At 48.9% G+C, this 22307-nt stretch overlaps 8 protein-coding genes across 8 annotated transcripts; 5 read left to right on the top strand and 3 right to left on the bottom strand.

The window, feature by feature from the left end:
• Positions 1-881: 881 nt before the first annotated feature.
• On the bottom strand, positions 882-5445 carry BDW43DRAFT_305705 (pleiotropic drug resistance family ABC transporter; the record flags this gene model as incomplete). The annotated part of the gene is made up of 2 exons (XM_032045851.1): positions 882-4687; positions 4752-5445. The coding sequence occupies 2 exons, from the start codon at positions 5443-5445 to the stop codon at positions 882-884; spliced, it is 4500 nt and encodes a 1499-aa protein (XP_031905641.1).
• A 1034-nt stretch (positions 5446-6479) lies between these two features.
• BDW43DRAFT_305704 (fungal specific transcription factor domain-containing protein) lies at positions 6480-8797 on the top strand (the record flags this gene model as incomplete). Its single annotated transcript, XM_032045850.1, has 6 exons — positions 6480-6691; positions 6761-7092; positions 7158-7639; positions 7698-7873; positions 7930-8499; positions 8548-8797. 6 exons carry the CDS (start codon positions 6480-6482, stop codon positions 8795-8797), a joined length of 2022 nt encoding a protein of 673 aa, XP_031905640.1.
• A 1350-nt stretch (positions 8798-10147) lies between these two features.
• Positions 10148-12172, top strand: BDW43DRAFT_259829 (YchF/Obg family ATPase). Its single transcript, XM_032040131.1, has 3 exons — positions 10148-10567; positions 10794-11351; positions 11565-12172. The coding sequence occupies exons 1-3, from the start codon at positions 10493-10495 to the stop codon at positions 12114-12116; spliced, it is 1185 nt and encodes a 394-aa protein (XP_031905639.1). The 5' UTR covers positions 10148-10492; the 3' UTR covers positions 12117-12172.
• Positions 12173-12369: 197 nt separating this feature from the next.
• BDW43DRAFT_305702 (translation machinery-associated protein 20) lies at positions 12370-13292 on the top strand (the record flags this gene model as incomplete). Its single annotated transcript, XM_032045849.1, has 3 exons — positions 12370-12383; positions 12622-12762; positions 12902-13292. The coding sequence occupies 3 exons, from the start codon at positions 12370-12372 to the stop codon at positions 13290-13292; spliced, it is 546 nt and encodes a 181-aa protein (XP_031905638.1).
• A 29-nt stretch (positions 13293-13321) lies between these two features.
• On the bottom strand, positions 13322-16990 carry BDW43DRAFT_259823 (RIC1 family protein). Its single transcript, XM_032040130.1, has 5 exons — positions 16615-16990; positions 15168-16556; positions 14850-15117; positions 14324-14799; positions 13322-14276 (listed from the first exon to the last, which is right to left on the bottom strand). The coding sequence occupies exons 1-5, from the start codon at positions 16873-16875 to the stop codon at positions 13503-13505; spliced, it is 3168 nt and encodes a 1055-aa protein (XP_031905637.1). The 5' UTR covers positions 16876-16990; the 3' UTR covers positions 13322-13502.
• Positions 16991-17170: 180 nt separating this feature from the next.
• BDW43DRAFT_68810 (putative Hsc70 cochaperone (SGT)) lies at positions 17171-18578 on the top strand. Its single transcript, XM_032050392.1, has 3 exons — positions 17171-17247; positions 17312-18309; positions 18370-18578. The coding sequence occupies exons 1-3, from the start codon at positions 17245-17247 to the stop codon at positions 18428-18430; spliced, it is 1062 nt and encodes a 353-aa protein (XP_031905636.1). The 5' UTR covers positions 17171-17244; the 3' UTR covers positions 18431-18578.
• A 680-nt stretch (positions 18579-19258) lies between these two features.
• tim44 (protein translocase subunit TIM44) lies at positions 19259-20811 on the bottom strand (the record flags this gene model as incomplete). The annotated part of the gene is made up of 2 exons (XM_032045848.1): positions 19259-19934; positions 19991-20811. 2 exons carry the CDS (start codon positions 20809-20811, stop codon positions 19259-19261), a joined length of 1497 nt encoding a protein of 498 aa, XP_031905635.1.
• A 269-nt stretch (positions 20812-21080) lies between these two features.
• On the top strand, positions 21081-22295 carry BDW43DRAFT_259820 (mitochondrial 37S ribosomal protein uS11m). Its single transcript, XM_032040129.1, has one exon. It carries the CDS (start codon positions 21240-21242, stop codon positions 21942-21944), a length of 705 nt encoding a protein of 234 aa, XP_031905634.1. The 5' UTR covers positions 21081-21239; the 3' UTR covers positions 21945-22295.
• Positions 22296-22307: the final 12 nt, after the last annotated feature.

Genomic DNA, 22307 nt, shown 5'->3' with positions numbered 1-22307 from the left:
CCATTGAACAATATATGATAGGCTCAAATAGGCGTCTTCCCGCCTCACATGGATATCCATTCATAGGACAGTAACAGAGGTACTGGTGCACTAGAATTCCATGTTATAAAAGAGTGCCAATAAGACCATAAGACCCACTTAATAAATGAAGCTTCGCCGTTTTATTTTATTGGGTCGTATCAGCCAGTCACGAAGAGGATTATTTAGGATCAATTCTGGTTAATGCGTCCAATATCTCCTCGCACTTTTTAGTGGCTTGAAATAAACTAACATGCAAACTGCAGTCTTAGACTGAAGTCGCGAAGCGGGCTTTTAGAATATCAAGAACCATGGTACTAACATACAATAAAAAAGAGAATTTTTATGAGATACTAAGATTACTGTATTAATCTTAATAGGCTTAGAATAATCTACCCAATTGATGATCTAGTGAGTTTTTCTTTTAATTTTCTTTCCTCTTTCCTTCTTCTATGTGGTCCGCGCCGATTAGTGTTACCATTGTACGTATCACCTAAGTGATTGGGTACTGATTCTAATTCGTTTGAGGAGGATGATAATTCGAGATTCTCATACAAATAAAATATAATTAAGAAGGGCGGAAAATCTATATAATACGTCTAATCTAAAAAGTGACATAGAACCGCCTAAAATGGAAGTAGGCAGAACAACAGGGGACTAGATATAGTTTTGTATGAAGGCGTCAGAGTGACAAACAAATCAACAAATATAAGAGCAAAGGAAGAAACAGAAAGGACAGCAGAAACGGAATGAAGGTCTTTCAGCATGCGATACCACCCCAACGGGATATGTACTCTAACCACAAGATCATGTGATAGGTCTAGAAGAAAGGGTGCGAAGCGAGAGGTGCAGATATACCCCGATTATATTGCACCAGATGCTCTCTTTCCCTTTGGCACACGAGCCAGCCAGTAAATGAAAACAGCTGCGCCAATATTAAAAATAATGTACACCCACATTAACCCGAAATTCCTCCAAGCATCGTCAAAGTTACTCGATATATTGGCGAGATATGTATCCGTTTCACTGACAGTACAAAAAGCACAGTTATCTGTAGCTTCTGGATTCTGCAGATAACCACTCTGGGTCGCATTTATGTAGGCCTCCATGTATTGCTGGCAGCTCTGGTTCGCTGGGGGGTCAAAGCGGAGGTATTCGACTGGCTCGCACTCAACAGTTGTCCCGGAAAGACCGGTTGAAAGCATTGCGGAGACCAAGTACGTGAATGGCGATACACGATACATGAAAATCCAGAACCCAGGCATTTTCTCGGGTGATGCAAGAACGCCGCAGAAGATCAGGCAGAGAGAAAATAGTAGGGTAGCAATGTTACCACCTGTCTCGGCCAGTTCGATGCCTGCTATAACCATATGGGCAAATGTAGATGTGAAGAGAAGGAAAGCCCAGATAAGCAGGAACATGAGGCCTCCACGTTCAGTCACTGCATCATTAGGCTTCGCATTATTATACAACCCAATTGGGTAGTACCAGCAGAAAAACATCAATGCTGCCATTAGTGTATTCCAGGGGAGCTCCACGAGGATATTGGCTGTCATAAAGGCTTGCCAGGAGTATGTTTTCGATGGGCGTTCACGGACTTCATATAGAGACCGTTGCGTGACGAAATGGGGCATGATCTGCTGCACTAGATTGCCGAAGATCGTCATCAACATAAACACACTAAACATCTGATTCTGCAGGCCTTGGATTGAATTTTTCGCATGGAAAAATGAGAAGCCAATATAAAGAGAGGTCAACACAGAAAGGGCCGTTTTAGACCAGATATAGCTTGGCGTGCGGTAATATTGAGCAAAGACACGGATTAAGCATTCCCACAACTGAACATAGAACGGCGCCGCATATTCCTTGAAGGCCTCAGGGTCGGAGTTCTCCACTGGCTTAGAGGACAGGGTCGATTTTAACTCGGCTAGATGTTCTTGTACTTTCGCGTACTCGGGGCTCTCACGCCATACTTTCGGCCAGTCTATATCACTATGAGATCCTGGCGCTGCTCCAATCACATCCAACATCCACTCAGCTGGATTCTCCCCAGGAGATAGTGGCTGTGCGCCGTTGCGCTCGAAGTAACTTGACAAGGTCGAAGAGTTCTGCCCGATCTCGCCAAAATAGATCGTTTTTCCGCCTTTGGCTAAGAAAAGGAGACGATCAAATCGCTGGAACAGCATGGCAGATGGTTGATGAATTGTACAAAGGATTGCCTGGCCGTGCTTAGTTAAGGTATCAATCAAGTCCAGAATCGACCAGGAGGTCTGACTGTCAAGACCAGAAGTAGGCTCATCCAAAAACAATAGAAGCTGAGGCTTTGCAGCGAGCTCCACTCCAATCGTCAAACGTTTGCGTTGTTCAACGTTCAAGCCTTCTCCAGGTACTCCAACAACCGCATCAGCATAGGTCTCCATGCCAAGGAGTGTGATAACTTCCTCAACATAGTCAATTTTCTCCTGATGGCTAACATGCGCAGGCTGGCGTAATATTGCGCTGAATCTGAGGGCCTCACGAACAGTAGATGTCGATAGATGTAGATCCTGTTGTTGGACGTATCCTGTTTTACGCTGAAATGATTGATCGCGAGGACGACCGTCCACAAGCATCTCTCCAGTAATAACTCCCATAGTAACGCGTGTGGCAAGAACATCCAACAAGGTCGTTTTACCTGCACCCGAGACACCCATCAATGCAGTACAGGTACCAGGCTTAACCCAGCCATCAACGTGATCCAAAATTCTCCTCGGTTGCCCTTTAATCTTAATGTCGTAGCAAACATCCTGCCATTGGAAGATCGCGGTCTGTCTTTGAATTCTCGCTGAAGCTTGAGGAGCAGATTCATCGGTCTTTGGAGGCCCACTGGGCTTCGGTGATTCCATATCAGTCTTCTCAGAGGATATCTTAGGCTGATGTCCACGGCGAAATAGAAGGACTTCGCCTTTTGATTTCTGCTCCGAGATATATTCCGTTGAGGCAAGGTATGTGAAAGCAAAGAAAATCATAAAGCCAATCATAATACCCAAATTTCTCCACAGATGTCCTTTAACGTACTTAAAGCTTTGTTCAAGATAAACCGTCCCATGCACGATTGCTGATCCGGTCTCCGCTCCAACTGTAGAGCAAATCCTATTCTGCATTGGGATACTTTCATAAGATCCTCCAGATGGGACGATTAAAGAGCATTCGAATTGCCGACCATGGAACTCATTCACCATAAAGCTCTCAAAAGAGTAGGATATAGGATTAATATAATTCATCCAACGGGACCACCCCAGCATATTTCGGGTAGGGATAACAAAGCCGGTGTAAATCACCATACCCAGAATCAGAATTGCCGCAGGCACAAGTGCTTGAGAAAGTGAGCGAGACGTTGCTGCAATCGTTCGGAAGACCATTGACATAGTGTAAGTGGTGACGACTGAAAAGAGCCAGAATGTAAACCAGGCTCCTGCATCCCGTCGTAGGTTGGTCATGAAGTATAAAGGGATATTGAAAGTGACAGAGTTGATCAACTTGTAAGGGGTATCACATAGCATAGATGCAACAGCCTCCGCAAAGGGGTGATAGAAGGCATATCGAGCTTGTTTCTCTACGATCGGCCGTTGAGCGTACAAAGTCAAGATCTCTAAGGCACTAGAGAATGCATTCAGAAGCACTGCGTAGAACAGCAGGGCTCCTCGAGAGTAGAAGCTCTCAGAGTTGTCCGGGAGATTGAAAAAAACCGAAGCAACAATCAAAGCAATAATAAAGTTGCCGATCAATGCGGTTGCTGTCAAGCTGAAATCACCTCGAAGGCGCTGAAAGCCACGGACGACGCAAAGGGAGATTTGATCCCACACCGAGATCATGTATGGTGATTTTACGCGCTGGTGCTTTGCCTGTATAGCTTTGCGAGCATCGATAAAAGACTGGTATGAGGTGCCGCCAACGGGATACTGCTTCTCGAACTCATCGATCTCAATCATCAGTTTCGCTCGAGCGTCACTTCGCTTCCACGCTGCAGCAAACTCGTCTGGAGTGCGAGGCACACGGTTTTCAAATCCAGGGCGGACCTTTCGTTCCGAGGGGCTGGTGAGGGATGTTAAGAAATCCGCTGTTGTCTGTCGGTCTGGGCATTCAAATCCCATGTCCACAAAGAATTGTCGGGCCTCCGTCGTTCGACCAAAGTAAATCTGCCTTCCTTCATAGAGAACCGTCACCTTATCAAACACGTCGTACGCACTTTGTGATGCCTGATAAATAGCCACGCAGGCCGCGGTGCCTGCGTATTTACTCATCAAAGCTAAGTTCTTGCAGAACTCTAAAGCATTCGCACTATCAAGACCTCTGGTGCTGTTATCCCAGCATTGTAGAGGAGCCTGGCTCAGTGTAGCTTCCGCGATGCTGACACGCTTTCGCTCTCCACCGCTGACTCCTCGAACATAATCGTTCCCCACGCGCGTATTGATCGTATGGGATAGTCCGAGCATCGTCATTACAACGTCTCTCATATGCTCTGCATACTGCTGCCGACCAACGCCCTCCAAGCGATTTCTAGGGGCCCGGGCAAGGGCAGCAAACTTAAGAGTATCGCCGACAGAAAGCTGAGGGAAATGCACATCAGTCTCCGCAGAATAGATTGCCTCGCCTTTGAAGGAATTGTGCATCATCTGCGCAGGCACGCCTAATCATCGCGTTCAGTGTTTGTCAATGAAACGGGAGAGTGGGGCGAAATTCTGAGAGCACACCTTGATAGTTCAGTGTCGAGTCATCTGACATTTGAATCCCGTTCATTTCCCCAGCAATGGTTTTAAGCAAAGTGGTACATCCACTTCCCGGTCTTCCAAGAACCACCAACATTTCACCACTTTTCACCAAACCATCGAATTCTCGAAGGATTTGGATCTTTTGCATCTTTATACCTACCAGCTTGCGGACAATAGTGCCCACCTCTAGGAGTGAATTCAAGACGTCCTTTTGGTAATCCGTTGGAGACCCGAATCCATGGACATTCAAATTCTTGAAGGCAACACCAGCTGTTCGGTCGGGGTACTGCTCGGGGTCACGAGAACGAATGGCAAGTAACATCTTGAGCCAGTCTCGGGGCTTGAAGTTTGGACTGTCGGGATTGAGGGTCGACTCAGGGTCCTTCACGAAGAACGGGTTCTCAAGAGTGCCTTTTGCAGAGAATCTAGTCGACTGACGAGTGAGTCGTCGAGCTAGATCCCCCACCCGAACTTCCATCTTCTCTTCGGTATCCTCCTGCAGCGTCACGGCATCCTCGCTCTTTTCTTGATCAGTGTACTGGGTATTTGCGGTCGAGTGAGGGTCATCGACTGGGTTGTCGTCATCCGTGTCGCCATGGCTTCGAGGTACATTGTTATGGCTGACCACAGACTGCTGCAGGGCGGTGTTTGGTCTTACTGTCCCCAAAAAGGACATATTGACTGGGTAGAATCTCCGGTTTCAGGTCGTTCTTCTCATTGACAGTGACCAGACGGAAGGGCAATGGTCAGTAGGTCACTCCGTTGAAATGACGAGCACGACACGTATAACGAAAGTTAATATATGCCTTGTCGTCAGTAACAACAAATGGTGGGAAGCTCAATATCAAGAGAGAAGAGCCTGTATCAAAAGGAATAAAATTGGCCTATCTAGCTATGGATACTACAGCCACAGGGACAAACAGATGGTTATATAAGACTAGAGTCACATCATGTATGCGCATGCATCCGGTGGAAAAGGTCCACATCCAAGGAGTGAAACAATGATAAACGATGAAATCTTTGCCTACACAGGGAACGTCCGGGGTCCGAATAGAATTTCGTCGGAACCGGGTTGTTCTGGTATGTCGAAGCCTAGCAGCGCAAAATTATGATTTAGAAGAGCTTGTCGTTGACACCCGATTCCCGAGCCAACCAAATCAGTAGAGGGAACATGCTGACGGTATATATAATTATATATGCGCCTCTAGGGTAAAGAAAACGTGGGCTCTCCACTTTAGCGGCTAGAAGAAACTCATTATTATTGATCCCATCTCTTCGGAGGTTAAACGGGAGGTTAACGGAGAACACGATAGAGCCAAGACCCCCAGGTATCGATACTGTGTAAATTACGATACCGAACGAACATCCGGCATCCGCTCCTGCCAAGACGTGTTCCCTGATCCATAGGTCTCTGAAAACTACAACCTAATTATTCGGCTGGAGAAGATCCCGAATAAGGCCCTTCCCTACGCTGCAAGATCAACCGCGGTGACTCCGCTCCAGGACAAAGTTCCAGAACACTATGCCCCACGACAAATCTTTGGGGCCATTCCCCGTCGTTTCTCATTCCACCTTTTCTTAACATCACCCCATAGTCAATACTTTATCGAGTCACAAATAACTCGAGTAATGAGCCGCATTGACGAGGAAATCTGAGCTTATTAACGAGTATCTCAAGATCCCATGTCCGGGATATTTTCTCAGGCAGACATGGGGGCTACGAAGAAGGACCCTACAAGGCTGAAAGTGCGCGACCCGACTCGGGTGGGAGAAAACTTGACTGACCACGTCAAGGTGTGTGAGACATGCCGTCGCAAGAAACAGGAACGCGAATTCAACACAAAGTCCAGATGCTCTATGTGTAGGGAGCGTCGCCCCTCCGGCACGCGCATTGAGGAGAGACACAGAGCCGATATGAGAAGGTACTGTTGCTCTGCCATTGTCATTATTATTAGACCATACGGAGCAGGATTCTTATATGCTGAGTGAAGGCGTGTGATGATTAACCGACTGGAAACCAACATCGAACGAATGGAGTCACGATTACACGATATCGGGCTTAACCTGATCGAGAGTAGGGCACCGGCTGCTCAAGTATTTCGGTGCTCAAATGTCCCTCTATCAAGATGTCCCGAGTATGAAACAAGTCATCCGGATTTTACAAGCTGCCACCCTAGCGGAGGGCCAGACCCCATAAGCACTACCACAAATGCCGATGCTAATCCAGCCATAGTATTTTCATGCAAACACGTAGAGGGTTGGCCGCCGTCTCTAGCATCATTTGTCATTCCAGGATCTATGGTTGATGTACCACTTGCAGGAGGTCAGATTTCCAGATACTCAATAAACCCGTTCAGACGTGTGAACTACGAACTAATATTGTCTCAGGCTTTTCAGCTATTTCTAAGAAAGGGATGGAGTGGATTTCTCAGAAAGCCGGAAACATATCGTTGAAGCATCTATCGTCATTATTATCGGTGGAAGATCATGACGAATCTACAGCCAACTGTCCGCTTAGCAGTGCATTCACTAGCCGAGTGTTCTGTTCTCTGCCGACGAGAGAGGAGATTGTCTCCCTAGTACACGATTACATTGAAAACTTCAATGTTCTGTTTCCAGTTTTCCAACGATCCGAGCTGTTAGCACTCTTCAACCAAGAGAGCCTCGATATGAGCGTTCAAACACCAAGCCAATGGGCCTGCATAAATGCCGTACTAGCAACGGCGCATATGCTGCGCCCCGATGATGGAAGGTCTGGAAATGACGATCATCAGAAGAGCTGGCTGTTCATCCAAAATGCCCTGGAAGTTGTGAATGAGATTTGTCTGGGCCCACCGGACCTATTGGCTCTCCAGGCACTTGTGATGGTGGTATGGATGTGCTCGCCGGTTTATCAAAGCGTATCACTAGAGCTAACTACCGATATAGGCTACCTTCATTCTAGGGACATCTACTGTTCATCCCTGCGGTTTTCTGGTCTCCGCTGCTATTCGCATTTGTCACGAACTTGGCTTGGGAAAGACAGAAGATGGCTCACCTTTGTGCCCGGAAGAAACGCAGCACAGGCAGACAGTATTCTGGATAGCTTATTGGCTAGATCGAGAGTATGAAGATTTTGAATATAGCCCCACTCCAATGATTTACAACTAAATATAGGTAGATTGTCCCTTCGGTTTGGCGAACCACCGGCGCAAAGCGATGAAGACTTTAGTGCGACCCTACCGATGGAGGCACCAATTGATAGCAATTACACCATGCAGACTAGCGATCGATCTGAGAGCTTCAATGCATTCAGGTCAACTTGCCAACTTGCCATCATCAAGGGTCAGCTTTATAGGGATCTTTACTCGCCCGGCGCAGAGGATAGGCCATTGAGCCAGGTCATCGCTTCGGTCGGAATCCTCGACGAGAAGCTCCAGGAGTGGAAACGAAGTATTCCGCTCGAGTATCAGCCAGAAAAAGCGATAACTAATTTCCGCCGTGCAAAGATGTCTCCTGTGTTACTCTTACTACATTATTCGTACTTCCACTGCATGATTGCCATCCACCGTCGTGTTGCCACGCGGGACCTAATGACCGGAATGGATTTCGGGAAGAATGACTTTACGAGCTCGCCCGCCTCTGTATTGAATCCAAGAGTACTGATCTCTACATCACTATGCACCAAGGCCGCTAGGGCGTCGATCAGCCTGACAAACTACTTGTCACAAGAGAGTATACCTTTCTTCGGGTACGTGTCGCTCAGCGCTTCGCTTTACCTAGCTAATGTTCCGATCAGATCTTTGCTCTACTATCCAGTCGTTTCATCCATGACACTTTCCTGGAGTATCATTCGCGACCCTCAAGATGCTTATCGAGGATACAATTTGAAACTCATCGAGCAGACGGCGGAGTTTCTGTCCTCGCAAGCTTTCTGCAAATCCTTCGAGGGCATCCGGCGCCTTGTGAAGAAGTGTGCTGAATATCGTTCCATTGCGGAAGCCGTGGTGAAGACAGCACTGTCAGCGCGATCTGATACAGATACCTGAGCGGGCTTAGTTGAAATGGCGAGAGATGGCTGTCATCGAATCTGCAAGGCATTCGCTATCTTTCAAGGCGTCCAAATATGATTCTCTCGGTATGGGCTGCTATCCACAGTCGGCAGTAAGGACGTAGGATGTCGGCCGAGCAGCAAGGCATAAGACAAACTCCATGGGATACGTATCCATGCAGGTGCGCCAATCGCTGCAAGAGCTGTTCGCCAGGGAGGCCTTGGTGGTAAAATGAGGAGCATGGGTTGCTTTCAATATTCCTCAACCAGCCGCGGTCGTCTTTGAGTATAAGAGTTAGCTTGAGGTGAACCTGCAGAGTCCCTCTTTTCTCATGAGAATCTCGTCAGGAGCCCGGTTTCCGACTCCTTGCTGACTTCGGGCACGTGCCGTTGCTGTGTAAGGATGGCCCCTTTTATCCAACTCCTCTATTTTGACGGAAACTACATCACTACACCCAGTACTAGAGATTAATCACTGATACATGTGTGAATTGAAATCGAATACCCCGCAAGATATGCTCGCGATTCCACTTCTTCATAATGGTAGTAGCGCCTTAGATCCCTAAAAATAAAAAAGGAGCTCGAGACATTGGCGACGTCGGAAACGTTTTCTTTCCCCACAAAAGCACGAGTAATACCAATTCAAGTACGGTTGAAATAATAGATTAATCAATTTAGATTAATTAGAGTGGCACAGTTCTTCGTACATACTCTTTGCAATGTATGGGGCTGATACGTTCAGAGACACAAAAAGACGAGTACTGGTCATCTGATGGAAATATATAGAGTAAGATAGCATAGAGCAAATAGCTTCTCAGAGGCTAGGTTACACAAGAGTGGCACAAACTTTTAGATGTATTGAGAACAAATGGTACTACTTAATAGTTCAGGTAGAGACCTGATCATATAACTAACCAATGTATGATATTTCACAGGAGCGAGCATTCCCATCGTTATAAAATAAACACGAATATCAGTGTTATGAATCTATACGAGACACGTGATCACCTAGCGGCTTGGCCGGATCACCAACTCTTCTCTACCTGAAGGCTTTACCTATTAGAAGTTGTGAGATATGAAGAAGCGATCAAGATAGTTGATATAGTCATCCATAGAATTGAGATCTATCCGAATGGCATCCGGTCCTCAGTAGGCTACGTACGTGTAGCTGATACAGCATCATTCTGCCCATCTTTCCCTGAGATCACAACAATCAGAGAAGGCGAACCCTCTCACGTGGGCGGTAAGAGTTCAGTTCAGCTCAGATGTTTTTGTATTAGGCGAGGGAAGAGCGCGTCATAGGGAGGAAAGAATGAAGATTTTTAGATTCATTTTTTAATTTTTTTTTCCACACTCAACCTCTGACGACAGTAAAGAAAGGCAAATAATCATTTGCTACCCCTCCTTCCCAAAAACGACCCCTCTTCCTCTCTTTCTCTTCCCTTTCCCTTTTTCTCCAATTTCAATTCGCCCGCCGAGAGCTGTGGGCACCGTCAAAACGTCTCCCATCCAATCCCCCTCCGTGTTTCTTTTCTTTTCTTTCCCCCTCCGTTTAGATCGAACCGCAGCTGGTCCTGCTTTGGCCTCGCGCCTCCAATCCTCTTGTTACCGTCCCCGCGTCACCCCTCCGTCCGCTTTTCCTTTCTTCTCCTACCGGAGTTACTCCAGCAAAAAGAAGAAATCTAACAAGAAGATGCCTCCCAAGAAGGCCGTTGTACAAGAGAAGGTCCTTCTGGGCCGTCCAGGAAATAACCTGAAGAGCGGTATCGTATGTGAGCATTGACCCCACCGGCTAAAATTTTTTTTCCTTTTCTTTTCTGCCCACTTTCCCAGCCATCCCTATTTTCTTAACCCTATCCCTATTTAAGCACACTATCTTCACATCCCCTGAATTTTTTTTTCCTTTTCTTCCCTCGCTCTCATCCTTCTTCCATATCAACACCATGTAGTCCAGTCCTGGAAAAAAGATGTTCGTCATTAACAACATTCCATAGGTTGGTCTGGCCAACGTCGGTAAATCGACGCTCTTCCAAGCCATCACCAAGTCCAACTTGGGTAACCCGGCAAACTTCCCCTATGCCACCATTGACCCCGAGGAGGCGCGTGTCATCGTCCCCGATGAGCGTTTCGACTGGTTGTGCGAGCACTACAAGCCCAAGTCCCAGGTTCCGGCCAACTTGACCATCTATGATATCGCCGGTCTGACTCGCGGTGCCTCTACCGGTGCTGGTCTCGGTAACGCCTTCTTGTCGCACATTCGTGCCGTCGATGCTATCTTCCAGGTCGTGCGTTGCTTCGATGATGCCGAGATTATCCACGTCGAGGGTGATGTCAATGCCCCCCGTGATCTGGACATCATCAGCGAGGAGCTCCGCGTCAAGGACATTGAGTTCGTTGAGAAGGCTCTCGAGGGCTTGCAGAAGCAGACGAAGCGGGGTGGTCAGTCCCTGGAGATGAAGAAACTGCGCGAGGAGGAGGCCACCGTTGCCAAGGTCCTTGAGCACCTCAAGGCCGGCAACGATGTCCGCAAGGCCGATTGGAGTCCTAAGGAGGTATGTGAAATAATTTTCCTTTTCCCGATTCAACACCCAACATTCATATGATGAATAAGAGCTTTGCTCGATAAAACCCAGCTCGTCGAAGGGCCTCATTTAATACTCACGCGAGGTCCACATGAGATTCCATCCTGTCTGATATCACTTCTGTATTCCCGTTCTTGTCGCAGTCCATATCTATTTTGTGCTTGGCACTAATGACTCCTCTAGGTTGAGGTCATCAACCCCCTCCAGCTCCTCACTGCCAAGCCCGTTGTCTACCTCGCCAACTTGAGCGAGAGAGATTACGTCCGCCAAAAGAACAAGCACCTCCCCAAGGTCGCCGAATGGATCAAGGCAAACTCCCCCGGTGATCCTTTGATTCCATTCTCCGCCGGTTTCGAGGAGCGCCTGACCCGCTTCGAGACTGAGCAGGAGGCCCTTGAGGAGTGCAAGAACCTGGGCACCAAGTCTGCACTGCCCAAGGTGATCACCACCATGCGTACATCCCTGAACCTGGCTAGTTTCTTCACCACTGGTGCCGATGAAGTTCGTCAGTGGACCATCCGGAAGGGTATCAAGGCCCCTGCTGCTGCCGGTGTCATCCACTCCGATTTCGAGAAGACCTTCATCCAAGTTATTGTCTATAACTACTCTACTCTGCGGGAGTACGGTGACGAAGCCGCCGTTAAGGCTGCCGGTAAAGTCATGACCAAGGGCAAGGACTATGTCGTTGAGGACGGTGATGTTCTCTTGATCAAGGCCGGTGCCGCTCGTGGTTAAATCTTATTTTTAAATTGTAGACGATATGAATGAAATTTAAGATTATACCGCTTGCATTTTCCACTTTTTATAAATCAAGCTCTTCATGTAACAAAGTAAGACATTTTTTTCAAAACCCCCCCCAATGAATGAATACGTGAATCCATCCACACGTGACGCCCTAAGCCCTTCCCCGCGTCAACCTCGCCCCGCCAAGCGCGCAGTTTGACCTCATCGCAAGACACCAACATCTACAAAAAGAACCATCCTCAAAATGTTCAAGAAAGAGTGAGTAAAGAACTACTGAGTAGAAAACGAAACTCTCCGGATTACCAAGATATCATTTGTTTCTATCCCGAAACCCCCAAACCCCCAAACCCAGACAGATCATGCACAAGCAAACAGAACCTGACCTCCGATCTGCCCATGACCTCACCACCAAAAACACCCAAGAATACAACACCCATACAAACCTACCACCCCTTTTTCATAAGCGTATACTAACGAAAGATAAAAAAACAATTAGTATCCCTCCGAGCACACGCTCAAAAGTCAAATCCTCCGTGCAGCGCGGCCTCCGCCAACGCTTCGTGGAAGCATACCCCGGCTTTGAACCATACATCGATGAAATCCTCCCCAAGAAAGCCCAGCTCGATGCTATAAAACTGTACATCGCTCACTTCCTATCTTTCTAAGCGCCCGCCATTTAAGTGGAATATATATATATATACATACATCCACAATGCAACGAGGATACCATCTCACCACTTAACAAAAACAACCAGCTAACGAGAGATAAAATCTAGGCCCGAAAAATGCACCCTCTACAGCATCGAATCAACCCCTCTCTTCTACCAACCGCAGGACGGGCCCCCGATCCCCCACCTTAAACTCCTCCATGCCTATCCTACCGCCCTGCCAACGGTGCAGATTGACCGCGGCGCGATCCGATTCGTGCTCTCCGGTGCGACGTTGATGGCGCCCGGATTGACGAGTCCCGGGGGCCGGCTACCGGAGAAGGAGAATGCGTTGGAGGCGGGTCAGGTGGTTGCTGTTATGGCGGAGGGGAAGGAGACAGCTTGTCTGGTTGGGACGTTGAAGGTGGGGACGGAGGAGATGAAGGCGAAGGGAAAGGGGGTTGTGATGGATGAGGGGCATTACCTTGGGGATGGGTTGTGGAGGATGCATCTTGATTAGGTTACCGGGGGGGAGGTGTTGGGGGGGTTTTTTTTTGTGTTTGCTCGGTATGGTGATATGCATATGCATGGAATGAAGAAATGATGATCATAGACATGTATGTATTGTATGGTTTATCCATTGGTTGGTTCAATCTAAATGATTATGTATGGTTGGGTTGGATACTATGCTATGCTATGCTATGCTATGTACAGATGCCGTGATATATCCCTACACTTCGTCTAAGCTGTCCATTCTATCCGGTGTTCGAGATGTATTGCTCTCTCGGCGAGAGAGGCTTTGACTCGGTGAGGCTGATGATGCGGCGGAGAGTGACGACCAGGAGTGTGTCGTTGCGAGGCCCAATCCTTTGACGCTCGTGCCGGATCCATTTAGTCCGGCGCCGGGTAGGCCTCCGTTCCGTAGTCCCGTCCGGTCAACAGCCCGTCGAAGCATTTCGCCTGATCCATCAAGTGCGATGAGAAATCTGGCCAGCTCACCGCAGAGCTCCCAGTCGCTTCTTTGTGATGCCAGCACGAGTAGCCGGACAACATAGTCTTCAATGGGAGCCTCGTGGCCATCATCGTCCTCAAATGCCTGCAATACCAAAAGGTAGCCGACGGCTGTCTTTAGAGAGTTGAGTCTGAGGGCCTGCTCAAACAGGTCTCTCGGAGGGGGCAGGTAGGTGAAGAGTGTGCGCCAAGAACGAAGTTCGGTCTTTCGCGTGCATTGAACGACGATGTCCAGATACACTCTCGCGGGAAGCGAGGCCTGAAGAAAGGAGATGACCGATGGAAGCAGAGGATTGTACTTTTGCGAGGGATCCCCCACTTTGCTATCTCGACTTTCGTTGTCGACCTCTTCGTCTAGAACGTGATGAAGAAGGATTTCAAGAGCATGCGGGAAGTATGACAGGTGAGAGAAATGTTGGCACAGGGACAGCGCGGCGGGCATGTCTCCATGAACCAAACAGTATTGTAGGAAATACGGAAGGAAGAGGTGTGTCTACTGTCGTCAGTCACAGTGCCATTACAATGGTCAGGTGAACTCACTCGTATGGCAAACTTCAGCACGGCAAAGTTGGCATCGCGTCGTTGCATCATTTCCGATTCCACTCCCAAAACAATGCCCTTGTTCAGCAAAACAGATAATGGATAAAAGTCCAGGGGTATCTCAATGGCTTTTGGTACATCTTCTCGTCGTAGAACATCCTGTACGTCACCCCAGGCAAGGAGGTCTTTACCGCAAAAGGTCCAGAGAGAGTCTCTCAGTGATAGGTTATGGTGGTGCATGTTCAACGCCATCTCGGCGGAGGGGCTTGGTGGAAGAGATTCGTCCATGGGCGGAACAAAATTGAATGACAATTGGTCACGCATCAAAATGTAATATTCGACATCATGCGATACTGCCCGCATGTCGTACTTTAATTCCCCTGTAGGTGCGAAGGACGGCTGTAACAAAACCAGATTGCCATCGACCAAAAGAAGAACAGATGCTACTTTCACATCATGGGATGGGTCGCCATCACCTGTTGCTGTCAGATATGCAACATGCCACGATAGAACTAGATGCACTTACGCAATTGATCTTCCGGCAAGACCCAGCTAATTGCCCGGACTCGCGTGGGCGCCCGCACAATACCGTTAAATGCAATCTGACCAACTGGAACAAGCGTAATGCGGGAGTGCATAGAGTTGATGATAAAATGGTATAGGATGTTATCATAGGTATAAACGAGTATAGAATCCTCGCCCGAGGGGCCGATGAAGACCACGGGTGAAGGGAGGTATTCAATGTGCAAGATTGATTGATTATTCAGTGGCAGCTCTCGAGAGTATAAACGCAGCTATATCGGTTAGTCTTAGCTAGTAATTCTTTGTGTAATACAACACGCACCTCGTATGATCCATCGCTTTCAATGGCGGCTATCAGGATATGTCCGTACCAGCACATACCACCCCGGACCGCAAAGGAATCCTCTACCTTAGAGTCTTCAAAGACTTTCCAGCGCCCACTGTTTACACTATAGTGTGCTAAGCCTCTTCTGCCCGCGATCGCTACGTATCTCCCATCCTGGGAGACAACACTGGAACGAATTGGCCACTGCGACTGAAGGTAGGTCGGAGGATATTGCGCGTGATGCCAGAGAGAGTCCTTGCCTGAAATAGTGGTAAGGTCAGGTAAGTCGTGCCCTCGATACAGAATGATCTCTGTTCCAGTCTGCAGTAAACCTCTAGCCAAATTCGCAGATGAAAAGCAGCCGGTCAGGGCACTCCGTGCCGTCTCCAAAACCCATAGGCGACGGTCGTTTTGCCCGGTCAAGATAATATCTGAGCCTCCACCTATCCAACAACCATATGAGATCCCCGTCAGCCAATCCTCAGCATTGGTCTTGGCAAGAGACCTGTCCGTCGAAAAGCTATTCCCTCCCGGCTTGCCGAACACGCTCCATGTTGTCCAACCACGGTCGTAGCCTGCGAAGAGACAGTAGCCATCAGGAGAATAGGACATGAAGCTTAAGCTGCCTGTTGTAGAAGGCGACGCTGGTAGCTGGAGTTTATGAGATAATGGAACGTTCCCGAGGTAGTCTTTGGCGGTATATACAAAGATGTCACCATTTGCGCAGTTCACAGTAAGGAGAGAAAACCGGGCATTGACGGCGACCTTGAGTGCTGTTTCGCCATCATTTTTCGGGGTGTGGAAGCAGTGGCCGTGGAAGAGCTTCTTTGGATTTTCCGGATCACGCGAGCCCTCTGATAGTCGCTGGACTGCGTATGCCTGGCCTTCATTCGTGACCCAAACTAGAAGGTTGATAGCACGATCGTACACCATGTCTGTAATGGACGTACGCTTAGACACTCCTAGTATGCGGCTTAGCAATTCGGAAGTCGTTTGGGAGCCGTGCGAATCCGGTGTCCATCGAATGCATTGAATTGCCGCGGGTTTCACGGTAGCAACGACAAGCTCGTTATCCAGCGCTAGAGCTTTCACAATTCCAGATTCTATCTTGATAGCCATCCTGAACCGAATGCTGGCATCCCGGACACCATTCGCATCTTCTTCGCGAGCGAGCTGCTGGCGGCGGGTTTGGGCGGAAGAGTGGTTGAAATGCTGTTGATAGACATAACCATGCGGATCAGTAGCAACTGTATAGGTGAGAAGGTATCCATTGAGCGTCTGGACCACGATAATCGTCGAGTCGGGGTGCATCAGCAGAGCTACATTTGGGCCATAGGTATTGAGCGAGGCAATGGATCGGGCGACAGCAGCGATGACAGCGGTAGGCTAGCGATCGGTCAATAAATATAATTGTCAAAGTAGATGACACTCAACCGTAGCATACTCTTGTTTGCCAAACAGCAATTGACGTCGCCGTCATGGTCGCAAACACATGACCACTGCGAGAGACGCAGAGGCCATCGATGGCCTCGTCAGCCCAGGTCACCTCCGTCCTTGACGGTTCCTTGGGTCCATTGTCGTTCAACGATAGTCTTTGTTCCACAGAGTTCTCCAAATCTAATGATTCGTCGTCGTCGGACAGCACGGGGGAAATCGCAGGGCCATTGACCGCATAGACCCGAGGTACTCCATTGGGCCAGTACATGGCTCGTCACAGGTGCGAGAGTATGGGTAAAAAGTAAGCTCAAATCGAGTCATCTTCATCGGACGTAGATGAGTTAGTCTGTCGGACTCGGGACAGACTCAATCCCAGAACAACCGACCATAGCTATCCAATACCTTTTGCGACTGAGATGTATAGGAATGCATGTTGTATATCGGATGTCGAGACGGCAGCACGGGTCTATCACGTGCAGGGGGAAGCTGACAGGGCAAACGTGTCAAACAGTACAGCTTACGGTAAGTTAACTGCTTTAGTCCCCGCAATCCAAAATCCCCCGCGACGGTGATCTTTCTCCAGACAAGAAAAGCTCTTTCAAGTTTTTTACAGCGATACCCTGGCTAATTCTATATAATGGTATTTAGTCTTCCTGTTGTGCAGCGTCCGGTCGCTTTTCGTGCTAATAGACATCCATTTCTAGGCTCCTACCGAGTCTAAGAAGCGCTTGGCGCTTGCAATTATCGACTTCCTGGGCTCCAGCCTCAAGGATGGAACCCTCACCGCTGATGACGCTGAATCGATCGAAATCGCCCAGTCATGCATCGCGGATACCTTCAAGGTTGACCCTTCTGATGAGGCTGCGGTGAAGGATGCTGTTGGCGGCCAGTCGCTTGCGAACATCTATAGTGTCTATGAGAAGCTTCGCAATAAGGGAGACTCTGCGGGTGCTGGAGCACAGGCTAGCTCAAGCCAGCAAACCCAGGCCGGTGCCCCTACAGCCGAGTCTGACAAGCTTAAGTCGGAAGGTAACGGCGCCATGGCGCGCAAGGACTACAACGCTGCCATCGACCTGTACACCAAGGCTTTGGCAATTGCCCCTTCAAACCCTATCTATCTCTCTAACCGTGCTGCTGCCTATTCTGCTTCCGGTCAACACGAGAAGGCCGCGGAGGATGCCGAGCTCGCCACAGCTGTCGACCCCAAGTATTCCAAGGCATGGAGCCGCCTGGGTCTTGCCCGATTTGACCTGGCCGATTTCCACGGAGCCAAGGAGGCCTACGAGAAGGGTATCGAGGCCGAAGGCAACGGTGGTAGCGATGCCATGAAGAGAGGTCTCGAGACTTCGAAGAGAAAGATCGCGGAAGCCAGCCGCGGCGCCGAACCTCCTGCGGATGCTGTTGACGATGCTGCTGGAGCAACCCGTGGTGCTGGCGGCATGCCGGATCTCTCTTCTCTTGCTGGCATGTTTGGTGGTGGCCGCGGTGGCGGTGCTGGTGGTATGCCCGATCTTAGCTCCATCATGAGTAACCCTATGTTCGCCAGCATGGCTCAGAATCTGATGAGCAACCCGGACATGCTCAATAACCTCATGAGCAACCCTCAATTGAGGCAAATGGCAGAGAACTTCGGTGCTGGAGGTGCTGGCGGCGGAATGCCCGATATGTCAAGCTTGATGAGCGACCCTAACATTGCTGATATGTAAGTCATGCTGCAGTGTAGAATGGTAGTGGCCCTGAAACTGACCAAGTTTTTGCCCAGGGCTCGGAATCTAATGGGTGGTGGTGCTGGCGGTGCCGGTGGTGCTGGACGCGGTCAATAAATGTGAAGGTGCTCCTGTTGTTTGATACATTCGCTGTGACATTTTAATTATTTTAACGGATCCCCTATATGGAACTTTTTGCCAATTCCTGGACCTGAACCCCTCGGACAATTCTGGCCCTAATGGCTTGGAATGAATAGAAAAAATGATTACGCTCACGATTACAGTCAATTAGTACCAGAGACGACTTCCTGCCTTTGCCTCTCCTGTTGAAAATGCCTCTTGGTACAGGTAGTGGCTTTTGAACGGGAACACATTCCCATGCATAGCTTGAAATATATATATATGACTTCTCATGACTAAAGGACTAAAAAATATGATGGCAAACAAGCTGGACGAAAATCCAGATGCAAGTGATGAGAGTGGAGCGTTGACCTTGCAGCAAGTAGTAGCAAACGCCGAATACGCCAGGAAAAGAACCATTAAACCAACACATGTATGGAAATGGACACTGTTCCCTTGTGCGCTTGGATATCGTCGTCTAGTCGTTGTGTCTGCACTAGAGAGTCCGAATGCCACACCAAGGCACCAGCTGTCCAAGAAATGTACACAAAAAGTAAAAGGAAAGGGAAGAAAAAACGAGAATATCCAGCGAGATTAGTAATGGCTACTATCACACATAACATGAAGCGCCGATTCCACCTAGCCTCTATGAGTTTTGGAAAGTCCATATTGTACAGTTGATGATATCAAAACAATGGAGAAGAGAAATATTCGAGGAAATTCATCAAAAATCGCCCGATAATCAAGACATGGTTGGTTGGTTATAATATGGTCGTTGAATGAGGAACAAGGAGATGCTGAAGAGAGAGATTAATCCGTAGCCGTCTAGATGTAGTCACGAGCAGCCTTCTGCAACTCGATCAATCTCCATCCTCTGGTCTCTGGGTTGTTGACATCTTCAGGTATCCGTGTCATACCGATGGCGTAAGTAACCAGCTGGACCTTATCCTCCATACCAGCGGCAAGCTCGCCGGTCTTGACATTCTTGTACACATGGACTTCCTGCGAACGGCAGGTCACCACGAACACGGGGATCTCACCAGGGTCCAACATGCGCGCATGGGTGACCTCGACACCGCGGACATCAAGAATACGCCCATCTGATTTGAGGCCGGCAGTCGTGTATTGTTGAGCAAGGGCAGCATAGACGTGGAACTGGGCGTCTGAGAGCCAAAGCTTGAGAGTCTCAACATCACCCTTGACGTAAGCATCCAGCACTTCAGGAAGGATGTATTCACGCATCTCCCGTAAGAAAGCTTCCATCTGGAAGTTGGGATCCATCTCCCGGAATTTCTTGATGACCTGGGCGGTCTCATTCTCAGCGAAAAACCCAGCCACACGGTCGGAAATGCTGCGAGCGGTGCTGATCAGAGGATTCTCAGACTCGTTGTAGGTTTCCTTCAGATTGAAGAGTTTCTGCATCATCGGGTTAGAGTCCTTGAATTCACGCCAAGACTCTTTCCAAGCAGAATCCTTGTGAAGTGTAATGTTGGTACCGGCCCTAGGGAGAGAGGTCAGTCACGGAAGAATCAATCGCGTCTTAGGCGAGTAACATACTCAGGATCTTCCACCATTGGCTCGATACGCTTTCCGGCCTTCATTTCCATTTCTTCACGCTGTTTCCTGAGCCTACGGCGCTCCTCCTTCTCAATCCAACCACCATAACGAGAGCTGCTGCCATCATCAATAGCATCCTTGACATTCTTATAAGCTTCAGTCTCTCTCACAGGCCGAGTTGCCTTTTCGATCCCAGAACCAGTCGCGTTAACACCCTTTCTGATACCCTTAACAACGGAAGTGTTCCACGTCCATGAAGCTCCTTTACCGAGGGCTTTACCAGTGGTCTTCAACGCAGCTCCGGTCTTGGACGTGGCGGCTCCATGAGCCGCTTCGTAAGCGGCACGAGCCTTCTTGATGTTCTCATTCTCGGAAAACTGATGTGCTGATGAGGCAAGAGCCTTTGTGGACTCGTTCCACTCTTTAGAGGCCTTGAACTCTGATTGCAGAGTTTCCCGGAAGACCTGCCAGGGAGACTTGTCTCCGTGAGGGGGAGGAGGCGCATCCTTCTTATCTTCCTCAGACTTGTCTTCATCCTTTTCCTCTTTCTTTTCTTCTTCGGATTCTTTCTCCTTCTTTTGTTCTTGTTGTTGCCAGCGAGGGGTGCCAGCATGGAAGGATCGGGTGAGTGGGAGAGCTGCGTATGGGGAAAGCAGTTGAGAGAGAGGGCGGGTTGCGCGTTCGCTAATAGATGAAAAGGGGAGTCTAGCTGTTGGAGATGTCGAGTAGGAGAAAGCCTGAACTGATGACCGTTGAGAAGCAACTGTTCTCAAACTCGACACCTGAGACCGCAAGGTGGCCGCCCGCGCGGTGGCCGACATTCTAGTAGCCGAAATCATGCTATGTATGATATGGACAAAATGCCAGAAGGGTCAAAAAGAGATAGAAATCAAGTCGGCAACGCCCCTAAGGTGAAGGGGGGAGAGGAAATTGAAGGAGTCGGGTGTGGAGGCGAAGAGGAAGCGATTTCGGCCGCGGAGTCAATAGAGAAGGGAAAGAAAAAGTTGAGGATGCAAATGCCAAGACTCGAAAATTCGGGCCCTTTTCCGCCGCCTTCTGCCCCGAACCATTCAATCCAATCTGCCCCGAGGTATCTTTGCGACTAGATCAACCCATTAGTTTAGGATTGCTGTTCAACGTCGTCGCTGCTTGTGTGACGCCCTCCTAAGTATCCTTGCGTTGGGTCGGCCTCTCCGCCACCGACAATCTTCTCCGCATATCCCCGGCACCTACAACATCATAACAAAATATGAACACCACGTTTGCGAGATCCCTGCTGAAGGCCTTGCCTTCAGTTGGCCGGTCATGCCAACTTCGTACCTCCTCTGCCCGGCTCATCAGGCCCTTCTCCTCAACCTCCGGGGTCGCGTCAGATGCCAAAGACAAGTCCCGTGCCATCGAGAGGCAGATTCTGAATGCGCAGCCCGAGGCAACTGCTGACGAGAACTCTGCCCTGTCCGCGATCACCAAAATGATGCAGGGAGAAAGGACTCGCACAAATCATGCCGTGAGCCGTGATTACTCTAAGATGGCGGAGAGCCTGGAAGCAGAAATGATTAAGCAACCATACGCCGACCGTGTTCCTCCCCATCATTTACACGTCTATTCACATAAGCACAACACCATTTTGACCTTGACACGGCCCAATGGCAATCCGCTTCTGTCCATGGGCTGCGGTAACCTGGGCTTCCGCAAAGGCCATCGTTCGGGGTACGACCCGGCATATCAATTGACGTCCCATGTGTTCGGTCAGATGCAGGAACGGGGCTACCTGCTTGATATCAATCGCCTGGAGGTCGTACTCCGTGGGTTTGGCCCGGGCCGTGAGGCATTTACCAAGGTGTTACTGGGTGGTGAAGGAAAGAACATTCGTGGGCTGGTCAGCCGAGTAACAGACGGCACTCGTATAAAGTTCGGTGGTACCAGGAGCAGAAAGGTCCGGAGATTGGGTTAAAATCATACACATCACTGTTATCTGGCTATCTTCTCTGGTGTTATATTCGTCCTAGGGGTGCTAGGGTTGAAGCCGTAAGGGCCGGCGATAGTGTTTTCGACCTACAGGTATCATGGGCGGCGTGGGGATATTCTTCTGGATTGCCATGCGAGGTGCTTTCCAGTGTCGATCCACGAAACACATTATCTATGGATTTTGTCAGAGACGAACGGAAGAGAAGACTTTTTTGAAATGGGTTGTTCTGTTACTTATATCTGTATATTAGCCATTATGTATCGGAGATACTCGGGATATCTTTATTCTTATTTTTGTTTTTATATTTCTTTTCATTTATATAAGGATCGTTTATCTCCATGATATGAA

This window comes from Aspergillus alliaceus (assembly GCF_009176365.1).
Source record: "Aspergillus alliaceus strain CBS 536.65 unplaced genomic scaffold BDW43scaffold_2, whole genome shotgun sequence".
Classification (NCBI taxonomy): domain Eukaryota; kingdom Fungi; phylum Ascomycota; class Eurotiomycetes; order Eurotiales; family Aspergillaceae; genus Aspergillus; species Aspergillus alliaceus.
Note: the sequence above shows the minus strand (reverse complement) of the source record. Positions and strands in the feature narration are given on the sequence as shown.

Coding starts and splice junctions, on each gene's coding strand:
- BDW43DRAFT_259829 (XM_032040131.1), top strand. CDS start 10,493: ATGCCTCCCAAGAAGGCCGTTGTACAAGAGAAGGTCCTTCTGGGCCGT. Junction 10,568..10,793: donor ATAACCTGAAGAGCGGTATC/GTATGTGAGCAT, acceptor AACATTCCATAG/GTTGGTCTGGCCAACGTCGG. Junction 11,352..11,564: donor CCGATTGGAGTCCTAAGGAG/GTATGTGAAATA, acceptor TGACTCCTCTAG/GTTGAGGTCATCAACCCCCT.
- BDW43DRAFT_259823 (XM_032040130.1), bottom strand. CDS start 16,875: ATGTACTGGCCCAATGGAGTACCTCGGGTCTATGCGGTCAATGGCCCT. Junction 15,118..15,167: donor AAAGCGATGGATCATACGAG/GTGCGTGTTGTA, acceptor TAACCGATATAG/CTGCGTTTATACTCTCGAGA. Junction 14,800..14,849: donor CTTGCCGGAAGATCAATTGC/GTAAGTGCATCT, acceptor TGACAGCAACAG/GTGATGGCGACCCATCCCAT.
- BDW43DRAFT_68810 (XM_032050392.1), top strand. Junction 18,310..18,369: donor GACCCTAACATTGCTGATAT/GTAAGTCATGCT, acceptor GTTTTTGCCCAG/GGCTCGGAATCTAATGGGTG.
- BDW43DRAFT_259820 (XM_032040129.1), top strand. CDS start 21,240: ATGAACACCACGTTTGCGAGATCCCTGCTGAAGGCCTTGCCTTCAGTT.